The following is a 20,889-nucleotide window of genomic DNA, read 5'->3' on the forward strand; positions in this document are numbered from 1 at the left end:
GTGGTCAGTCAGTGCCAAAAGGAAGCTAACATATGATTTTATTGTGCTGTAAAAAGTCTGAAAAAGAGTGAAGAAATTAACTTAAACAATAAATTAATTGTGTATGATGAATTTTACTTCATTCAGAAAATGTATTGCACGTATTTACAGACTTTAACATGAACATTTACATTAAAACAACATAACCTCCTCAAATTTGTACATCAGTCATTAGAAATCACTCAGGCAGGCACATAATTGTAGAACAACATGATGCAAAGCTATGAGTACTGTATAACAGTCGGTTAATAATACTGATATTTGGCAATGTGACCCTAAAACTGTGGAGCATACACTTTCAGGTATTTTACATCCAGACAGAACATGTCAAGGCCAACAACGATGTATTCAGACATGCAGCAGTCCTTCATCTTTCTTCATTCATACACAAAAAAACACTGAAAAGCTTTCAGGTGATATTTCCATAAAAAGTGGCGTTGAGAATTGCACACATTTGATAAAAGAACAAATAAATACAGGCAGACATCTTCCTTAAAATGTCAAAAGTTTCCCTAGTACTACACGGACGGTATCTGTTTCTTACTAGTCGGTTTTCTGACATGTTACCTGCTGATGCTATTTTAAATTAGTGGGGAATGTTCAATATATCTTTTTCCACTACCCTACTTAAAAAAAGGTAAACGTATTAGTGCATGCTGAGCTCATCCTTCATCACAGGACCACCTCTGGTTTATGTCCTCAGATTTCTTCATGTGAGCTCTGAGATGCTGATGTTGACAAAGAGGGAGGAGGGAGGGATCGCCGTTCCGTCTCTAGACAGCAGGTGTATGTGACGATATCCTGGAAAAGGAAACACGTGGAGAGGAATTGGGATTAGATAAAGTGAACCCATAGTTTTCCTGCATTTGATGTTTTCAGTGCAGCGCTTTCTCTCACCTGGCTGGATGCACGTGAAAGGAAGAGTGAACTGTCCGATGAAGTCGTTCCTGGACGCTTTGTCGTAGTCCTCCACCACAAAGCGAACCAGGTCCAGCTCAGGAGCGTGGATGATGAAATTTAAAGTTTCGTTCCACACGGGGTTAAAACCTGCAGGTAGAGGGCAGCAGAGGAGTGAGGACGACCAACTGGGATGTCACTTTTACTTATTTCCAAACTTCTTTTTTAGATTTAATTTGTGCATCGTTTTCTTTGCATCCTGGCCCTCATATCATCAAACTGTCTATGTAAATGAATGCATGTATTACTTTTCAAGACACTCTCACCATTGTTGTTAATGTGACTGGTCTCTTCTTTGGTCTGGTCCTGGGGCACTCCATAAATCTCCACTCTGACCAGCGGGTCGACAATAGAGCCTTCTTTCTGATTCACTTTTGGGAGCTGCTGCCCGCTGATCACCTGACACACACACAAACATATTTACATATTAGATACAGAAACTCACTGTGAATGCACAGAAGAACACAATGGAATTCGTCTCATTACAACACCACAAGCTTTTTTTCTGCAAACGCTGACAGTAGCAGCTGCCCATTGCACCCACAAACCAGCTAGACTCTCATGTGTTTCTGAACCTGTATGGATAAGCGCAGTGGTTTGTGGCCCTGCCGCTCCTCTGGTTTCTCTGGACTGAACCGAGTGTTTCCGTCTCTCATGAAGTCGGGTTTGAGGACGAAGCCACAGCGGCCGTTCTGTCTAAACAGCCCGTCGTTCAGATCCATCTCCAGACCAGCTGTCTGGAAGTTCAAAGCCACTTTGGGAGGAGGAAAGGAAATAATGTAATTAGGTGTGATCCTTTTCGGTCTTTACTGAGGCAGGCTGTATCACATGATTTCCCAGACTGAGAGTCTATATCTAGCTATCATGGCTCATGTGAGAGGTCCAGCAGAGTTGTTTTTCATCCAAAATTCAATTAAATTTTGCAGTTGGAAGATTAGATTTTATGTTTTAGTTATATGAAAGAAGTGCTACTCATATATGGCCAGTTAAACTGAAACCTTAGAGTAAAGTTGTCTTCATGTAGCGTAATTATCTAAATCTAATCTTAAAACATCTCTCACTCTGCAATTAAGACTGGAAACAGGAGACGTGAGTGATTTTAGAGGAGAACTTGGGTCTAACCAGCAGAAGGCGACCTCCTCTCACCTATCTGACAGCCCACGCTCCACATCTCCTGAGGGTTGTAGTTGGAGGAGTCTGTCCTGAGACCACTGGGGTAGATCCTGCTCAGCTGCCTGCTGTTGTACTGCACAAAATCTGCCCCTGAAGAGAAGAAATGTTTCTATAGTCCACATGACTATGACTATGACTCAGACAGCTATAAATAATTGCATTATATAAAAAGGAAATATTAACATCCACCTATTGTCTTATATTTTTTCCTTTAAAATGACACCTCGTGGTACCTGCTTCCTTAGCGAGCTTCTTAGCCTTGGATTCAGAGAATGAGGACATCTCGTAGCATTTGCCGTGTGATCGAGCGTGCTCAAAGCCGTGGAAGTGTACACTCTTACAGTAAACCACCAGGTCTGACAGCTCCCTGGACAGTTTGGACTTCTTCTGCTAAAGAGTAGAAAATGAAATGCAAAATTAGTCAACAAACAAATCATATTCCCATCAGCCTAAAACATTAAGAACGTCTCTAAACAAATGTTGCAACATAAAGCAACAGTCAGTTTGAACTTCTCTGTGGTTTTGCAGAAACGTACTTAGCTTAACATTTATTCTGGTGATTGAATATTAGCTGTTTCCTTTTAAATTTAGGACAAATTACTGGTAGATTATTACTTTACTCATGTTCTAATTTCATGTTAGCAGTGGTCAAATTACTGGAAGTATTATTTAATTACTGGCCTCTTACTTAGATGATCAGGATTCCTTCTCTTCTTTCTCATCAACACTAATTTAATCATAAAGCCGCAGATGCTTCCAGTTAATTGCCCCAGCAGGGCGATGCTGTAGCTGCACTGGCCGGTTGGTTTATTTGAGTCAGGGATGCTGGAAGTCAGCCACAGTCTGGGATGCTGAGGGGTCAGACTATATGATGACGTCGTAGTAAATGTGTGACATTTAAAACATCATGTTTTTTGTATTAATTTTAATGGCCAGGATAACTTATATCTCATAGTTATTAACAAGGAACGCCAACATACTGCAGTTCAAAGCAGCCACAACAACTGCAGTCGACAACAGCAAGGAGATGAAGAGTGGGGGAAATTCCCCAGACTCCATTATAAAATCTCTAAATTTTGTGAGTTGTTGAGTTAGGAGAAACTTTCTAAACTTTGTATAACTCTTTCTGTGACACATTCTTAGTTATTTGGGCCTTCTTGTAAATTCAGCAAATGTTACACATTGAATTATCGCTTTTCTTTTGTAAAAAGTGACTTTTGTAGAGGAGAGGAGCATATATAACACAGATCTGCCTCTTTGTCAGTGTTCACAGAGACTCCAGTCTGCAGTGTAGTTCATTGAAAATAATTTGTTCTTGGTAAGCTTGCAGAGTTAAATGTCTTCATATCTTGGTTTGTTTTTCCCTAAGTGGAGGAAAATCACACTGGAGGCTGTTTTCTTTCTCACTTCACTATCTGTCTTTTAAATATCCCTGTTTCCTGTTTCTTCCCATTATCTTCCAGTCTCGCCTCGTTGTCTCTTAAGTCCCAACCCAGTTTCCTGTCTCCATCCACTCCTGTCTTCATTATCACTTCTGACGTCTCTGTCTTCTGTTTTCCTTCACTCCCCGCTGTAAGGAAAACTTATAAGAGGTCTCTGTTGGATTAAAGTATCGAGTTCGTCTCACCTTTGCGTTGTGGTTCGAACACTCAGCAGGTGGGTTTTCTGCAGACACGCTCTCAGCCTCATCGTTGGGCATTTCTTCATCATCGCTGACTTCATCTGTCAGGGTTTCATCCGGACACACTTCTAGGCCGCCAATCTTCTTGGCTTTCAGCAATATTTTCCCCTTCAGTTCCTGTGATGAACACCAACACAGACACGCACTGGTTGGAGTGGTATGTGTAATAACTGCCTCCAATTCCTCTGTAGTGCTTTTCTGTTATTTTGAAAGTTCAAAAGATATCCATTAATGTTATTTCAAATGCTATTTGTTGTCCTCAGTACCCAGACTACTCACTCAGGTGCTCTGTCATCCTGCACTTTGCCGTCTTCTAACTAAATGCACCGATGCACCACTATTTAATTGGCAAAATCCTCAATGGAATTCCACATAGCATTTATCTGCCATTACTTCACGTTAGCATTGATTGTCCTAAGTGCTCTAATGGGAAAGAGTTTGGAAGTTACACTATTGCTTTTAGTAGAAGTGGAAGATGGACGACAAGAGATGCACGAACCTTGAAATGCCTCTGAATTGTTAATGACATCGAAGCTTCACCAACATCACAAAGGATATTGTCTTAAAACATTGAATCACTAACGAACAAAAGTCATCACACAAGAAGTTCCTGAATTTATAGCATTTATGTTCCTTTGTAGAGAAAGTTGAGAGGAAAAATGAATTTACAAATCCCAAACTCAGATTCTAACCTGTGGAGAAGGAAGCTGTTGAGGGATCGTCCCGTCCAGCGGGGTGGTCAGCAGCGTGTTCCCCAAGATCTGACTCAGGTGTCGGGCCATGACGGTCTGCTGCTCCACACCGCAGTGATTCTCAAGAGACAGGATGACGGGGAAGTCTGATGTCTGTCGAAAACAGGAAAGAGAAGACACAATATTATTAAAATTATTTTTAAAAAAGGGGCTTTTACAGCGTAACAAAGATCCTTTTCAACATTTTAATTGGGAAATGTTAAATATGCCTTTGAGCATACGTTTTCACAATCTTTCAAAACATTTTCTTCATGATATCTTCCTTGAGTTGTGTAGGAAAGTTTCAGTGGGATTATAAAGAGAAGTGGAGACACGTGAGAATTTCCTGGTTGTCGTCCATGTAGGTCAGTCAGCAGGGGTACGTTTGATTCCAGGGGCAGGAAGGTTACCAGCTGCTCCATCTGGGCCCGCTCTCTGCTGCTCTCAAGGGTTTTGGTTTGCTTAAAACCAAAATATACTTTTTTTTGGGCACCTTCAGTGGTGTGTAGCCATGAAGAGGAGACATGCATTTAGACAAGATCAGTCCTGATTTTGTAACACTGTTGAGAAAAGTCCTATATAAATAAAGTTGATTGTATCTGTGTCTCTGTGAATGAATTGTTTAGTTTGTGGTATTCACAGCCATGAAAAATATCAACAGTAACATCTTTTTTTATAAACAGTGTCCACGTTATTACGTAGATTCCCTAATCAGTTTTTATAGGGATGCTTTCCTCAAGAAATGTAACTGTTGCTGGCGTTTGAATTTGATATTAAAACCAGGTGAGGCTGCATGGCTGGATACCAGTAAGAGATATTGATAAAATATGTGTTGAGTGTAATTTGAGAGAACCGAACCTTCAACAGCGAATACTTGTGCTCACCTTGAAGGCGTACTCTTTCAGCGTTGAGACGACGTCTCTGAAAATAATCTTGGAAGTCAAAGTGTGACCGTGATACACGACGGGTTCACCGTCGCTGCCTTCCCAGCAGTCCACCTCCACACAGCGACAGCCTCTCTTCAGGGCCCTACACACACACACACACACACACACACACACACACACACAAATGTAAGTTATCATCATTGTTTTGTTCACATTTCAGTCTATGACTACTTCATTTATTTATTGGATTTTGTCGGTCTAAAAGAGGATTTCAACAAACTTTTATGAATGAACCCTCTGTGTCTCTCACCTCATGATACAATTATTCATAAGTAATTCTCAGCTTTTGATTAAATTTACAAAGAAAAAAACTCCCTTTCACTTCTGAATGCTTTTATTGTTCTGAGTACTGAGAATAAAGTGTGTTGTGTGTTGCACATGAAGGTGCCCTCACTGGATGTATGCCTCCAGGCTGCTGTGTCCTCGCAGCTGGTCCTCCAGGAGGTAGGTGTTGTGTGAGGAGGAGATGAAGTAGTGGCTGAGCGGTTGGCTCATGTCCTGGTGGAGCTCTCGATGCTCAGGTTTAAAGATGGAGCCCTCCTGTGAGCAGAGGTACATCTGGAAGCCATCGAAGGACATGGCGCCTTGCTTCTTGGCTGCACAGACGGTACGATACAGATGGTGTTGGAACAAATGTACAGTCCAGGTTTAATCGGCCGTAGATACTTTGATAATCATGCATACAATGAATTTCCAATAAATGTACCATGGCTCTAAATAAAAGGTTATTGACTCAAGTATTCACACGTCTTTGCTGATTTGCTCTAGTCTAATAAAAATAACTAGACTGGAAAGAAAGGCATTCACACGCTTAGATTATATTCGCTGTGAGTGTTCAATCAAAAAAGACCAACAGGTTTTAAGTCTACGTGATGGCAGTCAGTTGGTTGGTTGGTTGGTCAGTTCACCATTTTTGTCCAGATTGAGATATCTCAACAACTTTTGCCATAAAACTTCTTACAGATATTTATGGTCCTCAAGACTTGGATTATCCCCCAACTCTTCCTCTAACATCACCAGGACATGAAAGAGTGAAATATCCTCGCAATAAACACAATACAATACAAAAACTCCCTTCAGATTTTCAAATTTCCCTGAGGGTAAAACTGTAATAACTTATTAAATACTTAAATTTATGACTGTAAAACAGGTTCACAACACAAATATTAAACGCCTAAAAGTAGAAAAGAAAATTTCAACTAATTTAGGGTGCTAGATAAAAATATAAAAATATATAATATATATACATATTTGATGTATACTATAAAAACAATAAGATAGAAAACAATATCATGGCAAAGTGCTGTAAAACGTTTGAACGTATGAGGAGGGTTTAAATCACACAAGGTAATAAAAGAAAGTGCTACTGCTCTCTGAGAAACACTGAGATGTATATATCTACAATCAATATTTAATATCAGAGCAGCTTATGCAAATTTTTATTACTAGATAAAACATGTGCTGCTGTATTTCAGGGCAGTTATGTAACTGGGCGACTCGTCTTGAGGTCCAGCCTGTGTGACTGAGGCAGGTCACAGCCATGTTTACCTGATTCGGAGGGCTCGTAGCGGTCGATCAGCTCGGGAGCGTGCTGAACACTCTGCTCTCCCTCCTGCTGCTCTATCTTCAGGAAGTTCTCCAGCTCCTCCAACATCAACTTCTCTCCATCTCCAGAGTAATCCTGGAACACCTTCCACACCTCATCCCTCTGTGTCAGCATCTTATAGAAGAGGACGAACTGCTCGATTTCCAAAGAGCCGCTGTCTGACTTGTCAGCCATCTGTGGAAATAAAGGAGATTTTGCTTTTTACTACATAGTTCACACTTTGTAAAAAAAAAAAAACAGTTGCCGTACAATTTTTTCCATCAGAAAACAGTATGGACTCACCGTGAAGAGGTGCAGAGCGTGTTCCTCGTTCATGTCTACGTTCATCATCTTGAGCAGTTTCCTCACCTCTTTGAAAGTCATCTTCCCGTCTTTGTTTTTGTCAGCTTTCTGAAACCAGTCCCAGACCCACCTGAGGAAAGGCTGAGGAAAAACTCCAGCTCAGAAGTGAAAATCATATCATAAAGAGCTTCAATTTCCCATCAGGAATTTCAAAATTGTTCTCACAATCAGCTGTTTGCACTTTTAGCAAGATTACTTGGCACTTTGTTGAGAGAAGACAGGAAATGAGTCACAGTGAACACAGTGACCTCCTCCAGTAAAAAAAGGATACTGGTCTAGCCTCTCCTTCTCATCCATGGTTTGAGTCTTGTGAATCAGCTTGCGGACTCCCTGGATCCAGGCCCGGGCTTCTTCTGGCGAGTCTGCCACGAGGTCCAGGTTGCCTTGGCGGCCGTGAAACACCAAGGTGAAGCAGAGGTCGGCGGGGAACTCCTCGGCGATGCTCAGCAGGACCTCCGACTGGTGGCCCTCACGCACGGCCTCCAGCTCGCTGATCGAGACTAAAACATGATCAGAGTGTGGTTAGATAAAAGTTCATTTTTAAAGAGCTTGGGCTTGATCTTGAAACACTGTTGTGAATCTTTAAGGCCATTTATACTGGACTAAACCACAGCTGGATTAAAGTATTTTGAAAATAATTAACATAATTTTGCTTGATATTGTAGCCCCCTGTAGTGGCACAAGTTCATACATTATTTCAGAATTCACTAAGTAATGTGTAACCAATTGATCTGGAGTGCACTTGTGGTTTTTGGGCACCGTGGATGGCCGCAAAGCCACCACTCTCACATCTGCACGATGTAGCTGGAACCTGAAGCCATTAAGCTCATCTCAGCATAATGACCTGCAGGCACCTGATGAACACATTATAATGTTTTTAGTACAAAAACATAATTTAGCCATTTTCTGAGGGGTTATGTGGTAGACTGATAGATAAACGTGTAAAACAAATTAGATACAACATGCTAATTAATGAGCTTTAAAGATGATGGCTGGTGATTTATGTTAGTTTTAAGGTGACCTACTGCTAGCTGTAGCGTCATATTTACCATACAGACTTGAGAGTGTATTTCCTTTCTTTAGGTAACACTTCGCTCCACTGATTAAATGATTATATTAAATCAGGGTTTGGGGGATTTTCTAGAGATAATCCTGCAAACTTTGGGCTAACTCTGCTATGGAGCAGGGCCAGCAAGCCTTAGGTTAGAGCCTGGGTTAGCCCACCTTGCAATGGGCCAGTGTAAAAAGCTTTCTGGGACCAACTGCTGCCTTCCCCTGGGGCTACGAAGGGTCTAAGAAGGCTTTCAGCACTGGGCTAGGTGCATTGTGAAGAGGTGGGAGTAAGGTGAGGGCCAAGTTGGGGTTCAAAAGACAACACGTTTTATATGAAGCCTGAGAGAACCAGTAGAGAACCGCTGGTTGTGTTCAAGTTAATATTTCAAGGAATGTGAGCCCAATATAGTGTGAGTTATTTGAGATTGACTGGGAAAATCATACGGATAAAACAACAGCTATTATGTCTGTACAATCACTCTGTACTCACATGTGGAGTGGCCTCTCCCTGCCCATCTGGACTTGTACCAGATGGTCTGGCCGTCTTCCAGGAGGCGGAAATGCCGCTGCTTCTTCCACGAGCGGGACTTGACTTTCCTCAGAGTCGACCCTGCCATCATCACCTTGACATGGGGATCATCTTGGATACCTGCACAGAGACAGAGATAAGTCGAGAGGATTCAGCTACCTCCAATGATTCTGCTGTTACTGATTCACTGAACTTCTGTGAGATCATAAACCTTCAAACAACGTGCAAAATCATCACAGTCTGAGAAAATAACATCACTCACGTGAGCCTTCAGGTTCCATTGTTATTCCTGTATCATTCCAAGGAAATATGCTGCTAAGAAGAAGCAGATGTGAGCAGATGTCTTCTTTTTCCCTGTTTCCAAAGAAAACACATTTTGTGAAAGCTCTATATATCCACTCAACCGATCCATAAATACAAATAGTGACAGCATAACATTTATCTTCAACTGTCTGAAGAGGCAACACCCTGATCCAGTTTGATACAGTGACAGAAAACTTCCGTTTTCTTTTTGTTTGGCATTAATGACAAGCCGGTTCACTGGAGCGACTGTACCTTACTGTAGTGAAACTACAAATGAGTTGTTAAGGAAGGAAATTAATAGTTCCCATTGTCTAGACATGACTTCCCTGCTGATTCATCCAAACAAAGCAATTAATACGAGGTTTCTTCTTCCCTGTAATAAGTTTTTAAAAAAATCTGCCAGTGGAACAAGTAAGATTTTTAAAAACAACTCCCTATATGTGACTGAAATGGTCATTCCAGGTGATTGTGTCTTACATTTAGTGTAATGAGATATTTTGACTAAAAATTAGACAAATATACTTTGTTTTTGTTTTTGTACATTTTGTTGTGCCTCACAACTGTGCAGCCTGATGGTGAAGGGAATCTTTGATGTTATCTGGGCTCAGATCCCCGTGTTGGCAAGTCTCTGCTCTGCTGAACTATCCCTGAGCAGAATATTGAATCCTACCAGCTCCAGTTCTGCTGAACCCGACTTCTGAAACGTGAAACTCCGTCAAACAAAACACACAATTCCCCTTAAAGATCATTTAAGTTGTAAAAATAGAGGATGCTGACACGATCTGCACAGATGTGGTGGACTACACACGCTAACTGTGACGGTATTTTCAGAGCGAGTCAGCGTTTAAATCTTTATGCACTCACACACCATCAATCTTTACTCATTCATTATCTGTGACAAAGCAGACTGAAAGGCTCACGCACGGCAACTCCTGCAGTGCATGTGCTGACTCTGAAAAATCTGCGCTCTCAGCAGTCTGTGCCTGCCCCTTTAATTTGATTTATTCTCACGTGATTGTTATGCAATCACTCTCAGATTATAACATTCTGGATTGTTGTGAAATGAAAACCGCAACAAAAACTTGGCATCAACAAAAGGGAGATTTCATGTGTATTTCTTTAAGCCACGCTGGCGTCAGTGTGTCTGTTAGTCAGTCAGTCAGTCAGTAAGTCAGTCAGTCAGTCCTCCGCTTTGGTCCATTAAATATTTCGAGTACTGGATGGATTGCCATCAAATCTGATCCTGATGTTCATGGTTCCCAGAGGATGTATCATAACGACGTCACTTTTCATCTAGCTAAAGTGCCTCCTGAATACCCAGTCTCCTCTGATTGGTCACCTCACACACGCCTGAGCCAGCTTTTGCCAGCCTTTATGAAACACTGAAGGAAAGGAAAAAAGTGGAAATGCATAATAAGTCTCTTTTAATATATGGAAGTAGTCCACGTTATTTGACAATTGATAATACATTGGTAATATATACCGATATGCATATGAGACGGGAGCTAAAACAGCGGCAGCACTGGACAGTATGAGACAACTGATGTGTTCTTTGAGCATTAAAGCATGTAAACCTGTAACCTACCAAACGCTGCACATGTGTCATTCTACACAGTGAAGCTCAAACACTCAACAAAAGGATCAACGTGTTTTTGACAGAACGTGGGCTTTAACATCTCCATAAAGTGTTGGAGCTGCTCTGTGTCCACTGAGTCATACAAGACCGTCGCTTTACAAAACGTGTCAAGTCATTTTCTACAGCACAAAAACATGAATTTCAACATTATCCTGACGCCCTCGTCATTAACAACAGAGACCCAAACAGAACAAGGCAAATACACAGCAGGCTCTCTGCTTATCTGTGAAAACTGATAATCTCCGGCTATCTCTGCCGTCCACTGATAAATGTGGATCAAACACTTCCTGAAAGAGAAGGCTTTCTAACGACTGTGTATCTGTTATCCTGTCTGACAGCCATCCTTTCCTGTCCTGAAACAACAAGATCAAATCTCGGGTTCTTGGCGTTTTACAACCCTCCGTGCCAGCCTCCTCTGAAAGTCTATGAGAAAATTAGACAGAGCTCTCACCACAGTATGACTGACGGGATGCTAGGAATGCATTCACAGTTGCTTCACAATTTAATATCACACTCCACCACTGAAAAAAACAGACTGACCATGAAAGTGAGTCTTATTTTCCACAGCTATTTGCTCCATAAACTAATGTGCCCTTTTATGTTTACTGCTTTCCCCGTCGAGCCACGTCAAAGACATTTTCTTAGTTTCCATCCAGATTCTGCTGTTGAAAGTTTGACACACCCTCCGTCGTTCTTCAGACTTTTTAAGCTGCAATTAGGTCACTTTGTGTTTTATTTTTGGGGGCCATGCTGAACTGTTTTGGATAGGCACATGATGAGTCACACAAGGCTATTTCTTTCTTCAGGGAGTTAACTGACCGCACACACAGACACACAAACACACAAAGACATGACTAATAGGGGTAAAGGGAATAAACAAGTCAGTTATGAAAACTAACAGCTTCTACTTTTTTATCTCATGTGCTTCTGGTCTGGTTTGAATCAGTTTGATTCTTAAAACTGTACAGTGTGCCGTGGTATTTACTGATGAATCCCTGCACACAATTATTCAAAGAATTCAACAAACAAGTGAACAGACAGTGCCCGTCCAATAAAAACCCATATATAACTCTTAATCCTGGCAGGGAGGGGGGACGTGCACAGTAAATTAGAACCAGAGGGAGTAATATGAGATAGACAGCATCACTTCAGCAAAGCCTACAGCCAAAGAGAGACTAAAACACTCTCAAAACTACAATATGCATGTTTCTTTCATAGAGAAAAAGAGTTATACTTACCAAAAAGCAGAGGTATAATGAGTCAGAGCTCCAGAGGGGGGTACAGCTCTCCCAGGGAGGGCCTCAGACACTGAGGGGTAGGAGGACCGTGGATGGCCGATGAGAGAGAGGGCTCATGGAGGTGTTAACGTCACTCTGAGATCCAGATTCAAGGAGAGTCCAGGGACTGTTAGCTGAGCTCAGGGCTTTAAAAGACTGAGTATGCGAAGGGGAAATCTGGCTCAGCCTCGTCTTCCCTCCCCTCTCTCTCCACTCTGAGAAACCTGATTCCCTAGTCTCTGCTGCCGCACGCTGGTACGCTCAGCTCCCACCCTCCTCATCCTCCTCCTCCTCCTTCTTTACAACCCCCCCTCCTCTCCACCAGCGCCAGCCTTCCTTCCTTTCCTGCCACTCCCTCACTCTGCTGTCCGCAGACCTCTCGCTGCCTCTGGAGAAGGCCGGTCCCCCTCAGTCTGCCTCGCTCTGTCTTCATCCTCCATGTGACTGTGGATGCTCTGCAGAGTGACTCTCTTGTTTCTGGTCGAGCACTGATAACGACTAACACAATGCTGGGAAAAGACCTGCTGTTTTGGGGAAAGAAGCCAAACCATAAAACAATGAGGAGTGCATGTCGTGCATGAAAAAAAATCAAGCTCTGCAGAATTAATCACAGGTCATCCAAGGACTCCTACTTTTTGATAACTCTTCTCACTTTACTTAATAGCTAAATCTCATATCTGATAACATTGCAATAGTATGAGAAAATGCTGATAAAGGACTGTGCTGTACTTTAGACCTTGGCAGCGTTCCACATGCTGCAGAGCAGAGCCTTGATTGGCAGACGATGCAGTTTTTATTTCAATGTCCATCTTAATTTATACATCCACACACACACAATGTGCATGTTAAAATATAGTTATCATACTTTGAACCTCTTTCACTCAAAGAATCATTTAAAACATCGACTTTAAGCTTTTTAATTACATGACATAAACCTTTGGTGTTTATTCAGTTATTACATGTGAAGTTAAAGGGGACTTCTCCAAAATAAAATGTGTATTATACATAAAAGTGGTGCATTTAAAGCGGTTATTCTGTCTCCTGTGATAATCACACATCCAGTTTTTTTTTTTTCATTTATACACTTTGCATTAAATGTGACCTTTTACATCTAATGGAATTAGAAATAAATGAAATAAAAAATGTTTTGAGTCACTCTGTGATTATTATTAGCCGAAAGTGTGGAGGAAAAAACATCACATTCCCCATTTTCAACCCACTCACTCTAATGTACTCTTCCATTTAAAAGGCTCGCTGGACCTGTAATGACTTTAGCTGCTGAAGCTCATTCCTCATAAAAGGTAAACAGAGAAAAACACACAATGCATTCTTAGGGAACAGCTACCTTGGGGATCAGATTTTCTCACAAATGGAAGGGCTCGAGCGAAGGTGTGTCCGCGATACATGATGTCCATCTCAGTCGTGGAGGATAATGGAACAATCTGTTAATGTTCCGGTAAAAGGAAGCGATGGCTCATCAGTGAAGTCTGTGAGGCCGTTAGACGGAGCACTCAGTGAGCACAGGTGAGCTCATCTGATAGACAGATGATAAACTTCAGAGCCTTGACTGAAATATCCAACAATTAAAAAATTAACTTGAAAAAGCTAGATGCTTTTGTTGAGCCCAGACTTACACATTGAGCTAAAACAGCTCATTGATTGGTTAGTTGACAGAAATTAATCGGCAACTATTTAGATTCATCATGTCATCAGTTAATTAACACTAAAAGGTAAATATTCCCAGCTTTAGGTCTGAGGATTTGCTACTTTTCTATTTATTTATTTTTTTGGTTTTTTTGCTGTAATGTAACAAAGTACATACTCAAGTACAGTTTTGAGATACTTGTACTTTACTTGAGCATTTCCATTTCCTGGAACTTTATACTTCCACTCCACAACATCTTAGAAGTAAACTGTTTGTCCATTTTAAAGGGATAATACATATATTGTACGAGATAAAGATAAAAGCTCATTTTCATCTACAGTCCCGCGACAGTTGCCACCACCGACTCATAGTTTACAAATCAGTCAACATAATGCAGATTTGTTATATTCTGCAAAATGAGTCATTTTACTTTTGGTACTTCAAGTAGTTTAAGATACTGATGCTTTTGTTCTTTTAAATGCAGGAATTTGGATTGTGTACATGTGTGCGTCTCCTCTGACAGTGCAAAGACCTGAACAATGGGTCAACTGAAGAAGTGTGAATGGCTGTTTGTACATTGTGTTCTTACACCGTTTACATTTTTAATCACCTTACTTTTGCAATATCTGCATAATTAACCTTACAGATGAATCTATTTGTCTAGCAATATGTATGTTTGTTACTGTAAATGTTTTGAAATATACATTTTTATATGCAGGAAACTCTGTAAAGCTACAATGGATAACTTTTCCTGCCGCTGGCTCCACAAGACAATAAACCAAATATGTCCTTCAAAACCAATGTCACACCTCTTTTCCAGTGAATAAGACTGCAGCAGTTCCTCCTACTACATGTCAAGGGGACTACTAAAATCCTAAGTTGGGTGGAAAAGTGTTTATTTATTAAATATCTTGAACAAGACATTTCACTCTGGCCAAAACAAAACCATACAGAGATACACCCACTGTATTACTAAACTGCTGTTCACAGAAGCTTAACAAAAGAGACACACCCAGTCATGTAGAAGATTAAAAAGTCTTATTTGAAACACGAGAAGCCAAAAAAAAAAAACACAGCTCCTACTATGAAGTGGAATGTTACAGACAGATACAGCGGTGACAGGAAAAGACCAGAGCTGAACGATAGATTGGAAGAGCTGATATTGGCAAACAGATACCGGTTTATCATTGATATATCAGTACTGATATGTTGACAGAGAGAAATTGCAGTGCATTGAACGTTTACGGGCTGCATTTTTATTGTACAATTTTTTTCTGATTTCAAGTTGGTTGTATTTTCATGTCTTTATGAATTTCAGTGTACTGTTATTGTCTTGATAGTCAAGTTTAACTGTAAAACATCCTCCAGACATATCTTTATCACTATAAAACAAATTTGAGTTTGAAATTTGGTTTTTGGCCAAACATGTTCACGTCAAAAACAAATACCACCCAATATCTCATTATTGGATTTAAATGATTCTCAAATATCGATATCAGTAATGGCTTTGATCAGTCTGGCCGTTAAAACGTAGATTTGAAGTTGTGATAGTGACCTTGTGACATACTGCTGTAAATTAATCCATCTATCCAAAAGCAAACAACATCCTCCTCTATCATGTCCTTCACTTTGCAGGCAGTCTTAGCACCACTTTTGGCAAAATACAAAATCTCGACAGTGATGATAGAGTCCCTCTTTGTCAGCTGTTTTGTCCCGATCACTGCGGAGCCAGCGGGATGCCTCTTGCGTCGGTGACTTGTCCCTCCTGCAGGTTCTTGACCAGCTGTGCGAGCCAGCGTTTGGTGGTGGTGTCATCTTTCAGTACCTGGGCGAAGGTGCTGTCTTTCAGCTGGTCGGGCAGACACTGACGTAGGGCTTCTCTGGCTCTGAGGAAGGAATCACACATGTTACAAACCAATGAGCTTTTCTGTCAACATTATATTACTATAAAACAGATACTCATGTTGGTGACTCTAAATGTTTGATATCTGTTCTTGTTCTTATTTATTTATACTGTTTTTTTTATCCTATTGCTTTTATTGTTTTTAAAATCATACTTGCTCTTATCCTTTACGTTCATTTCATCAGCCAAAGCATTTGGTAACTTTGCGAAGAAAAGTGCTACATAAATAAAATTCATTATATTATTATGAATGGCAGCGAGAGGTAAACTACTTAGGAAAGCCTGTACTTCTCTGTCTGTAAGATGACATAAACACGTGTGGAAAACTCATGCAGAGGAGAGGAGAGATACAGGTTATTTATGGATGTTCCACCTGCTAATTATCAAAGGTTGATCCATTTTTTAAGCACCACCTTGCTTCCTGATATCCATAATTTATATCACTTAAAGGGATAATCGCTCTAATGAGCTATAAATTACCTATCAGGCTCAGTCTATATTTGTATGCTTGGTATGCTACATATAGTTTTTATTGTTTTAACTGGACTCAAACTTGAACTTGTATATGCAAATTTCTTTCATTCTAATACTATGAATTTTGCATCTGGACATACTGTACAACTCTTTTATTTAAAGAGCCACACTGTGAACACTGTTTTTATTGTTATCATTATTGTTGTACTTTTATACTTCATTTTCAATATTATTTTCCTATTAATGCTCCTTGAGTGAACTGAACTGCTTTTATCTTTCTTTTTTTAGTGCTTTTATGTCTATGCAACAACAAACTAAAGCAGATGCTTTGTATGGGAAAGAATATGGCAATAAACACGATTCTAATTCTGATTCAGTAAAACATATAGGGCTTTTCTTGCAGGAATCCGTTGGTGGATTCATCCACAAGATGTGGAAACAGACAACTTTTCCAACCTCAAGCATTATTATTGTTGGCGCTACTGTCACAAATACCACCAGATCGCTTTCCATTTTTCCATAGCAACTACCAACAACACAGAATGAAAACTCAAAATGTGAGTTTCTTCATTTATTTAATCTATAATGGAGCCATAAAGAAAAGAGAAATGAAGTGAGGCTTTCAGCCAGACTGGATCTCCTGTCAGCCTTCATTTTCCCCAAGAGACATCGTGCCCCGTGGCAGACATATACATAATGAAAGCGAGGTTTAAAGATCCAATCTAAACACTTATGGTGTCATTATACTATAGCCTCTACATCGTGCAGTCAACATTTACTTCATAGTGTGAAGTTAAAACAAAAAACTTGTCTACTGCTAGTTTAACTTGATGCAGACTCTACTGCTCAACATTAATATCCAGCTGCTGATCATCTAACTTTATATTTAACTGCATACACTCTCTCACCTTCCTCATCTGAATATCCCTGATAGAGCCGTTACTCTCTACTTTTTTCAACCTGTAAAACCTCAGGTTTTCTTTATTCTGACCTCACAATGTGCTGCTCTGATTACCCAAAGGTGAATGTATGAGGAGAGTGACTGCTGAGCTGAGCAGACGGATCCAGACACTTCTCATCGTATGAACAATTTAGTTACTATATTACGTTCTAATCCTTCCCTCATGTATTAAACATGTGACTTTTGCTGTATAATGTGGAGTTCCTGCAATGTTCTCCCGAAGATTAATGCTAGATTTCATAAAAATCTAATACTTTTATCTGACTTGAGCATGGATGGGTTTTATTTCAGGCAAAGTGGTGTTAACTCTACCAGGGGAAATGTTATAAAATGTTAATGAAAATGGCAACAGTCCAGCACAAGTCTCTAGAGCTCAGAGCTGCATTTTAAAATGGCTTTCTTGGATTCTACCAGCAGCCAAAAAGTGCAAAAGTGTCTGTTTTATAATGATATAAGAGGAGAAAAGAAGCAGCATCTATAAGGCTGTAACCACTCGATTGGAAAGTCATTATAAGAATGGCAATAAATTAATTTTCTGATCATTGACTAATTGCTGCAGTTAGTGTGCAAACACTTAGTTCTGACCACATACCGAGAAGCCACTTAACTGACAACAGTCAACACACTGTATTATGTCATGGCTCCTCCTAGTGGCAAGCACTGATCATTAAATTCTTCTCTAACAAGTTAAAAGTTTCCAGGGTTACGAGGGAGCTCAATCAACAGCCAAAATTAAAACAGGTGTAGTGTATCTGTGCAACAAAGCGCTCTACCTGAGATTATCTGAGAGGCGAAGGTAGCAGCGAACAACATGCTTCAAGAGGCGAGCTGATGGTTCTTTAGAGAGCTGGAGCACCATTTTGCCCTGCAAAGAAAAAGATGAAGATGATATTGTGACAGAGGATCTTAACTTCTATTCGATGTCACACTGTGCAGAGACACGAGGACGGTAAATTCAGATGTTTCTCTGGGGACACTTACAAGGATCATGGCCACGTGGGAGAAACGTTCATACGTCTGACATATATACGCCAAGCCTGTGTCGTCCAATAGGATCTTCTGCAGTATGAATGTAGCAACCTGTTAAACAAAGTGAAGTCAAGAATGGTGAGATGTTACCTGGAGTTACAGCCCTGAAAGGCACCAAAACAATCAGTTTATTTATTTTACCTAGAAATAAAGAGTAGAAAACAAGTCCATTTAAACAGAACCATAGCAGTGATACAGGCTCATAAATCTTAGTGAAAAGCAGGATTGGAGAAATGACTTATGACTTATTTGTAACAGATGGGAAGATTAGGCATTTGAACAGCTGTAGATGACAGACGAAGAAGGAAAGAAGGAGAAAATGTTGGGACACAGGTTTGAACAATTACTCTAAAATAACAGTCAAGTTCGAGACAATGTCTGTCAGAGGACAAAAACAGCAGGAACAGTTAAGTACCGTCTTGGAGAGCTCACTCCCTGACTCCATGATGCGGAGACACAGCGGGATGATTTCAGTGGTGAGGAGGAAGTTAATCACTTCTTGCTCATCTGTTTTCACCAAGGCACCTGCAGTAAACAAAGAGAGACAGCTTCATGAGAAAGATAAAGACACATTTTTGTGGAAATTGCCCTCAATCAAAAAATAAAACACCTAAGGCTGGGGTAAAGGTTACCTATTACTCCGAGGCTGGTGAGTCGCAGGTACTCAAACGGACGGGTTTTGCTCACAGTGTGCAGAAAAGGGTAAAGGAAGAGAGGGATGTGCGCAGCAAGAAAAGCTGACCTGATAAGGAAAAAAGAAGTACAAATATTTTAATCAAAGTGACCAGACTTACAGTAAATAGCAGACATGAGCTCTGAGGTCACCTTTATGAATTTTACTGACAGTTCAGATAAAAATAAATCCCTACATTAACATTACAAGCCATGAAAAACAGGGATTAAAGCCCTTTTTGTCAGATGAAAGACATGTTCATAAAAAGACATTTTAAAAAGGGAAATTAGTCATGTATCATGTCTGATTTAGAAGTGAATTCTGGGGCATTACCTTTAACATTTGTAAAAGACATATACTGTCACATGAAACACACAAATCCTCTCTTGCCAGTGACTTTTTGACAATGATTTGTGTTCTGGATAACTGAACCAATTAATGAGATTTCAACAAATTGAGAGTAAACCATGTCAGATTTAGTGGAAAAAATAGCCTTTGCCCTAAAGATTAAGTAGCAAAAGCTTTTTGGTGCATTGGATAGCTGAAGCTTTCTCTTCATTATGCTGAACTCCACATTACCGTGTCTCTGGATGTGAGGCAACACACTGCAGAAGTGCCAGGGCATTACACACTCTGTTGGACTGGTGAGCTGTAAGCGTAGGTGGGTTTATAGACGGATAGATGTTCACTATTTCCTAGAAAGAGAAAGAAAACATGTGTTTGGAAAAATACAGTTACACCTAACATCAAAACCACACAACAGCGTAAAAAATGAACAGATACAGACCTGCAACAGCGCCGCAATGGTGCCACAGGAGTGCCAGAGCATTGGTGCCAGGTCTGGCACGGACTCGCGTTTCTTGCTTAGCTCCAGCAATGCATTTTCTCTGGTCTCTGGACTGGACAACTCGTTGATCCATTGGTAAATCTTCTCCCGGTCCACCTGGGCCAGGGCTGTGACGTTAGTTACAGCCTGTGAGAGTAAGGGAAAATAATCAACAGATTATCACCATGCAAATCAAACCTTAGAGGTGATTATTTGTTATTTTACTTATCATAACAATATTAACACACATATTTTATGTATGTTACCATTAGACACAGCCACAATATAGCTTCACATGATTGACATGAAGGCGTTATATAGAAGCAAACAGCTTTATCCTGTACACTGTTCAAAGCCAGAGCTTAAAACTGAACTCTGGGCTCTGGTGAATATCCCTGGATGCCACATGCCAGGCTGAATATGTGGAAATATGAATAAATTGATGGAGAATGCCTCTAAAATATATGATATATATACATATGAATCTTTAATTGAATGTCTTCGGGGTTTTTTTGTTGGAACATGATAAAAATGTGTATTATACTTTCACATGATGATGAATGAGCAGGTTTTTAACAATCTTACAGCAATTTAAGGGGAAACAAAGGAGGAAATGTATGTGAACACGGTTGTTACCGTACAGTGCGCTGTTAGATACTCACCGCTCCCGTCGCCAGCATCCTCTGAAGCTCTGTGTGGTCCCAATGCGTTTAAAAAAATACTATATCAGCTGAAATTTGTGAAGTTAACGACAGTGGAAAACTAACGTGGCTGCAATGAAACAAAGTTGGGGTAACTAGCACACAGTAATACGGGCAGCTAGCCCAAGCTAGCTGCTAAATCCCCCGACAAATGGAGCCCAGTACGCGCGTAAATCAACATTACAAGCAACATAACTTCTTATAAACCTTGAGATCGCCGGATTATAATCACATATTTGTGTATCGATAACTCGAGAACTCAAAACTAAACGCCACAAATAAAATAGTTAATCCAGTAGCGAATTTTTGTTAGCAGGGGATGCAACCTACATACAAATAATCAAAGTATCGCGAGAGTAGGATCGGCACGTACTCTCGGTCATCACTTCCGTTGTAAATTTTC

At 40.4% G+C, this 20,889-nt stretch overlaps 2 protein-coding genes across 2 annotated transcripts; both read right to left on the reverse strand.

The window, feature by feature from the left end:
- Position 1: 1 nt before the first annotated feature.
- plcd4b (phospholipase C, delta 4b) lies at positions 2–12,355 on the reverse strand. The gene is made up of 16 exons (XM_073473542.1): positions 12,236–12,355; positions 9,321–9,412; positions 9,020–9,178; positions 7,748–7,976; positions 7,417–7,546; positions 7,077–7,308; positions 5,923–6,124; positions 5,466–5,610; positions 4,543–4,695; positions 3,797–3,967; positions 2,403–2,559; positions 2,143–2,259; positions 1,572–1,750; positions 1,263–1,395; positions 937–1,086; positions 2–840 (listed from the first exon to the last, which is right to left on the reverse strand). The coding sequence occupies exons 2-16, from the start codon at positions 9,337–9,339 to the stop codon at positions 749–751; spliced, it is 2,268 nt and encodes a 755-aa protein (XP_073329643.1). The 5' UTR covers positions 9,340–9,412; positions 12,236–12,355; the 3' UTR covers positions 2–748.
- Positions 12,356–14,940: 2,585 nt separating this feature from the next.
- On the reverse strand, positions 14,941–20,828 carry LOC141002220 (CCR4-NOT transcription complex subunit 9-like). The gene is made up of 8 exons (XM_073473453.1): positions 20,448–20,828; positions 19,747–19,932; positions 19,539–19,654; positions 18,919–19,028; positions 18,702–18,811; positions 18,239–18,337; positions 18,031–18,122; positions 14,941–15,805 (listed from the first exon to the last, which is right to left on the reverse strand). Exons 1-8 carry the CDS (start codon positions 20,463–20,465, stop codon positions 15,637–15,639), a joined length of 900 nt encoding a protein of 299 aa, XP_073329554.1. The 5' UTR covers positions 20,466–20,828; the 3' UTR covers positions 14,941–15,636.
- Between the last annotated feature and the right edge of the window lie 61 nt (positions 20,829–20,889).

The sequence above is a fragment of the Pagrus major genome, chromosome 9, assembly GCF_040436345.1.
Source record: "Pagrus major chromosome 9, Pma_NU_1.0".
NCBI classification, from domain to species: Eukaryota; Metazoa; Chordata; class Actinopteri; order Spariformes; family Sparidae; genus Pagrus; species Pagrus major.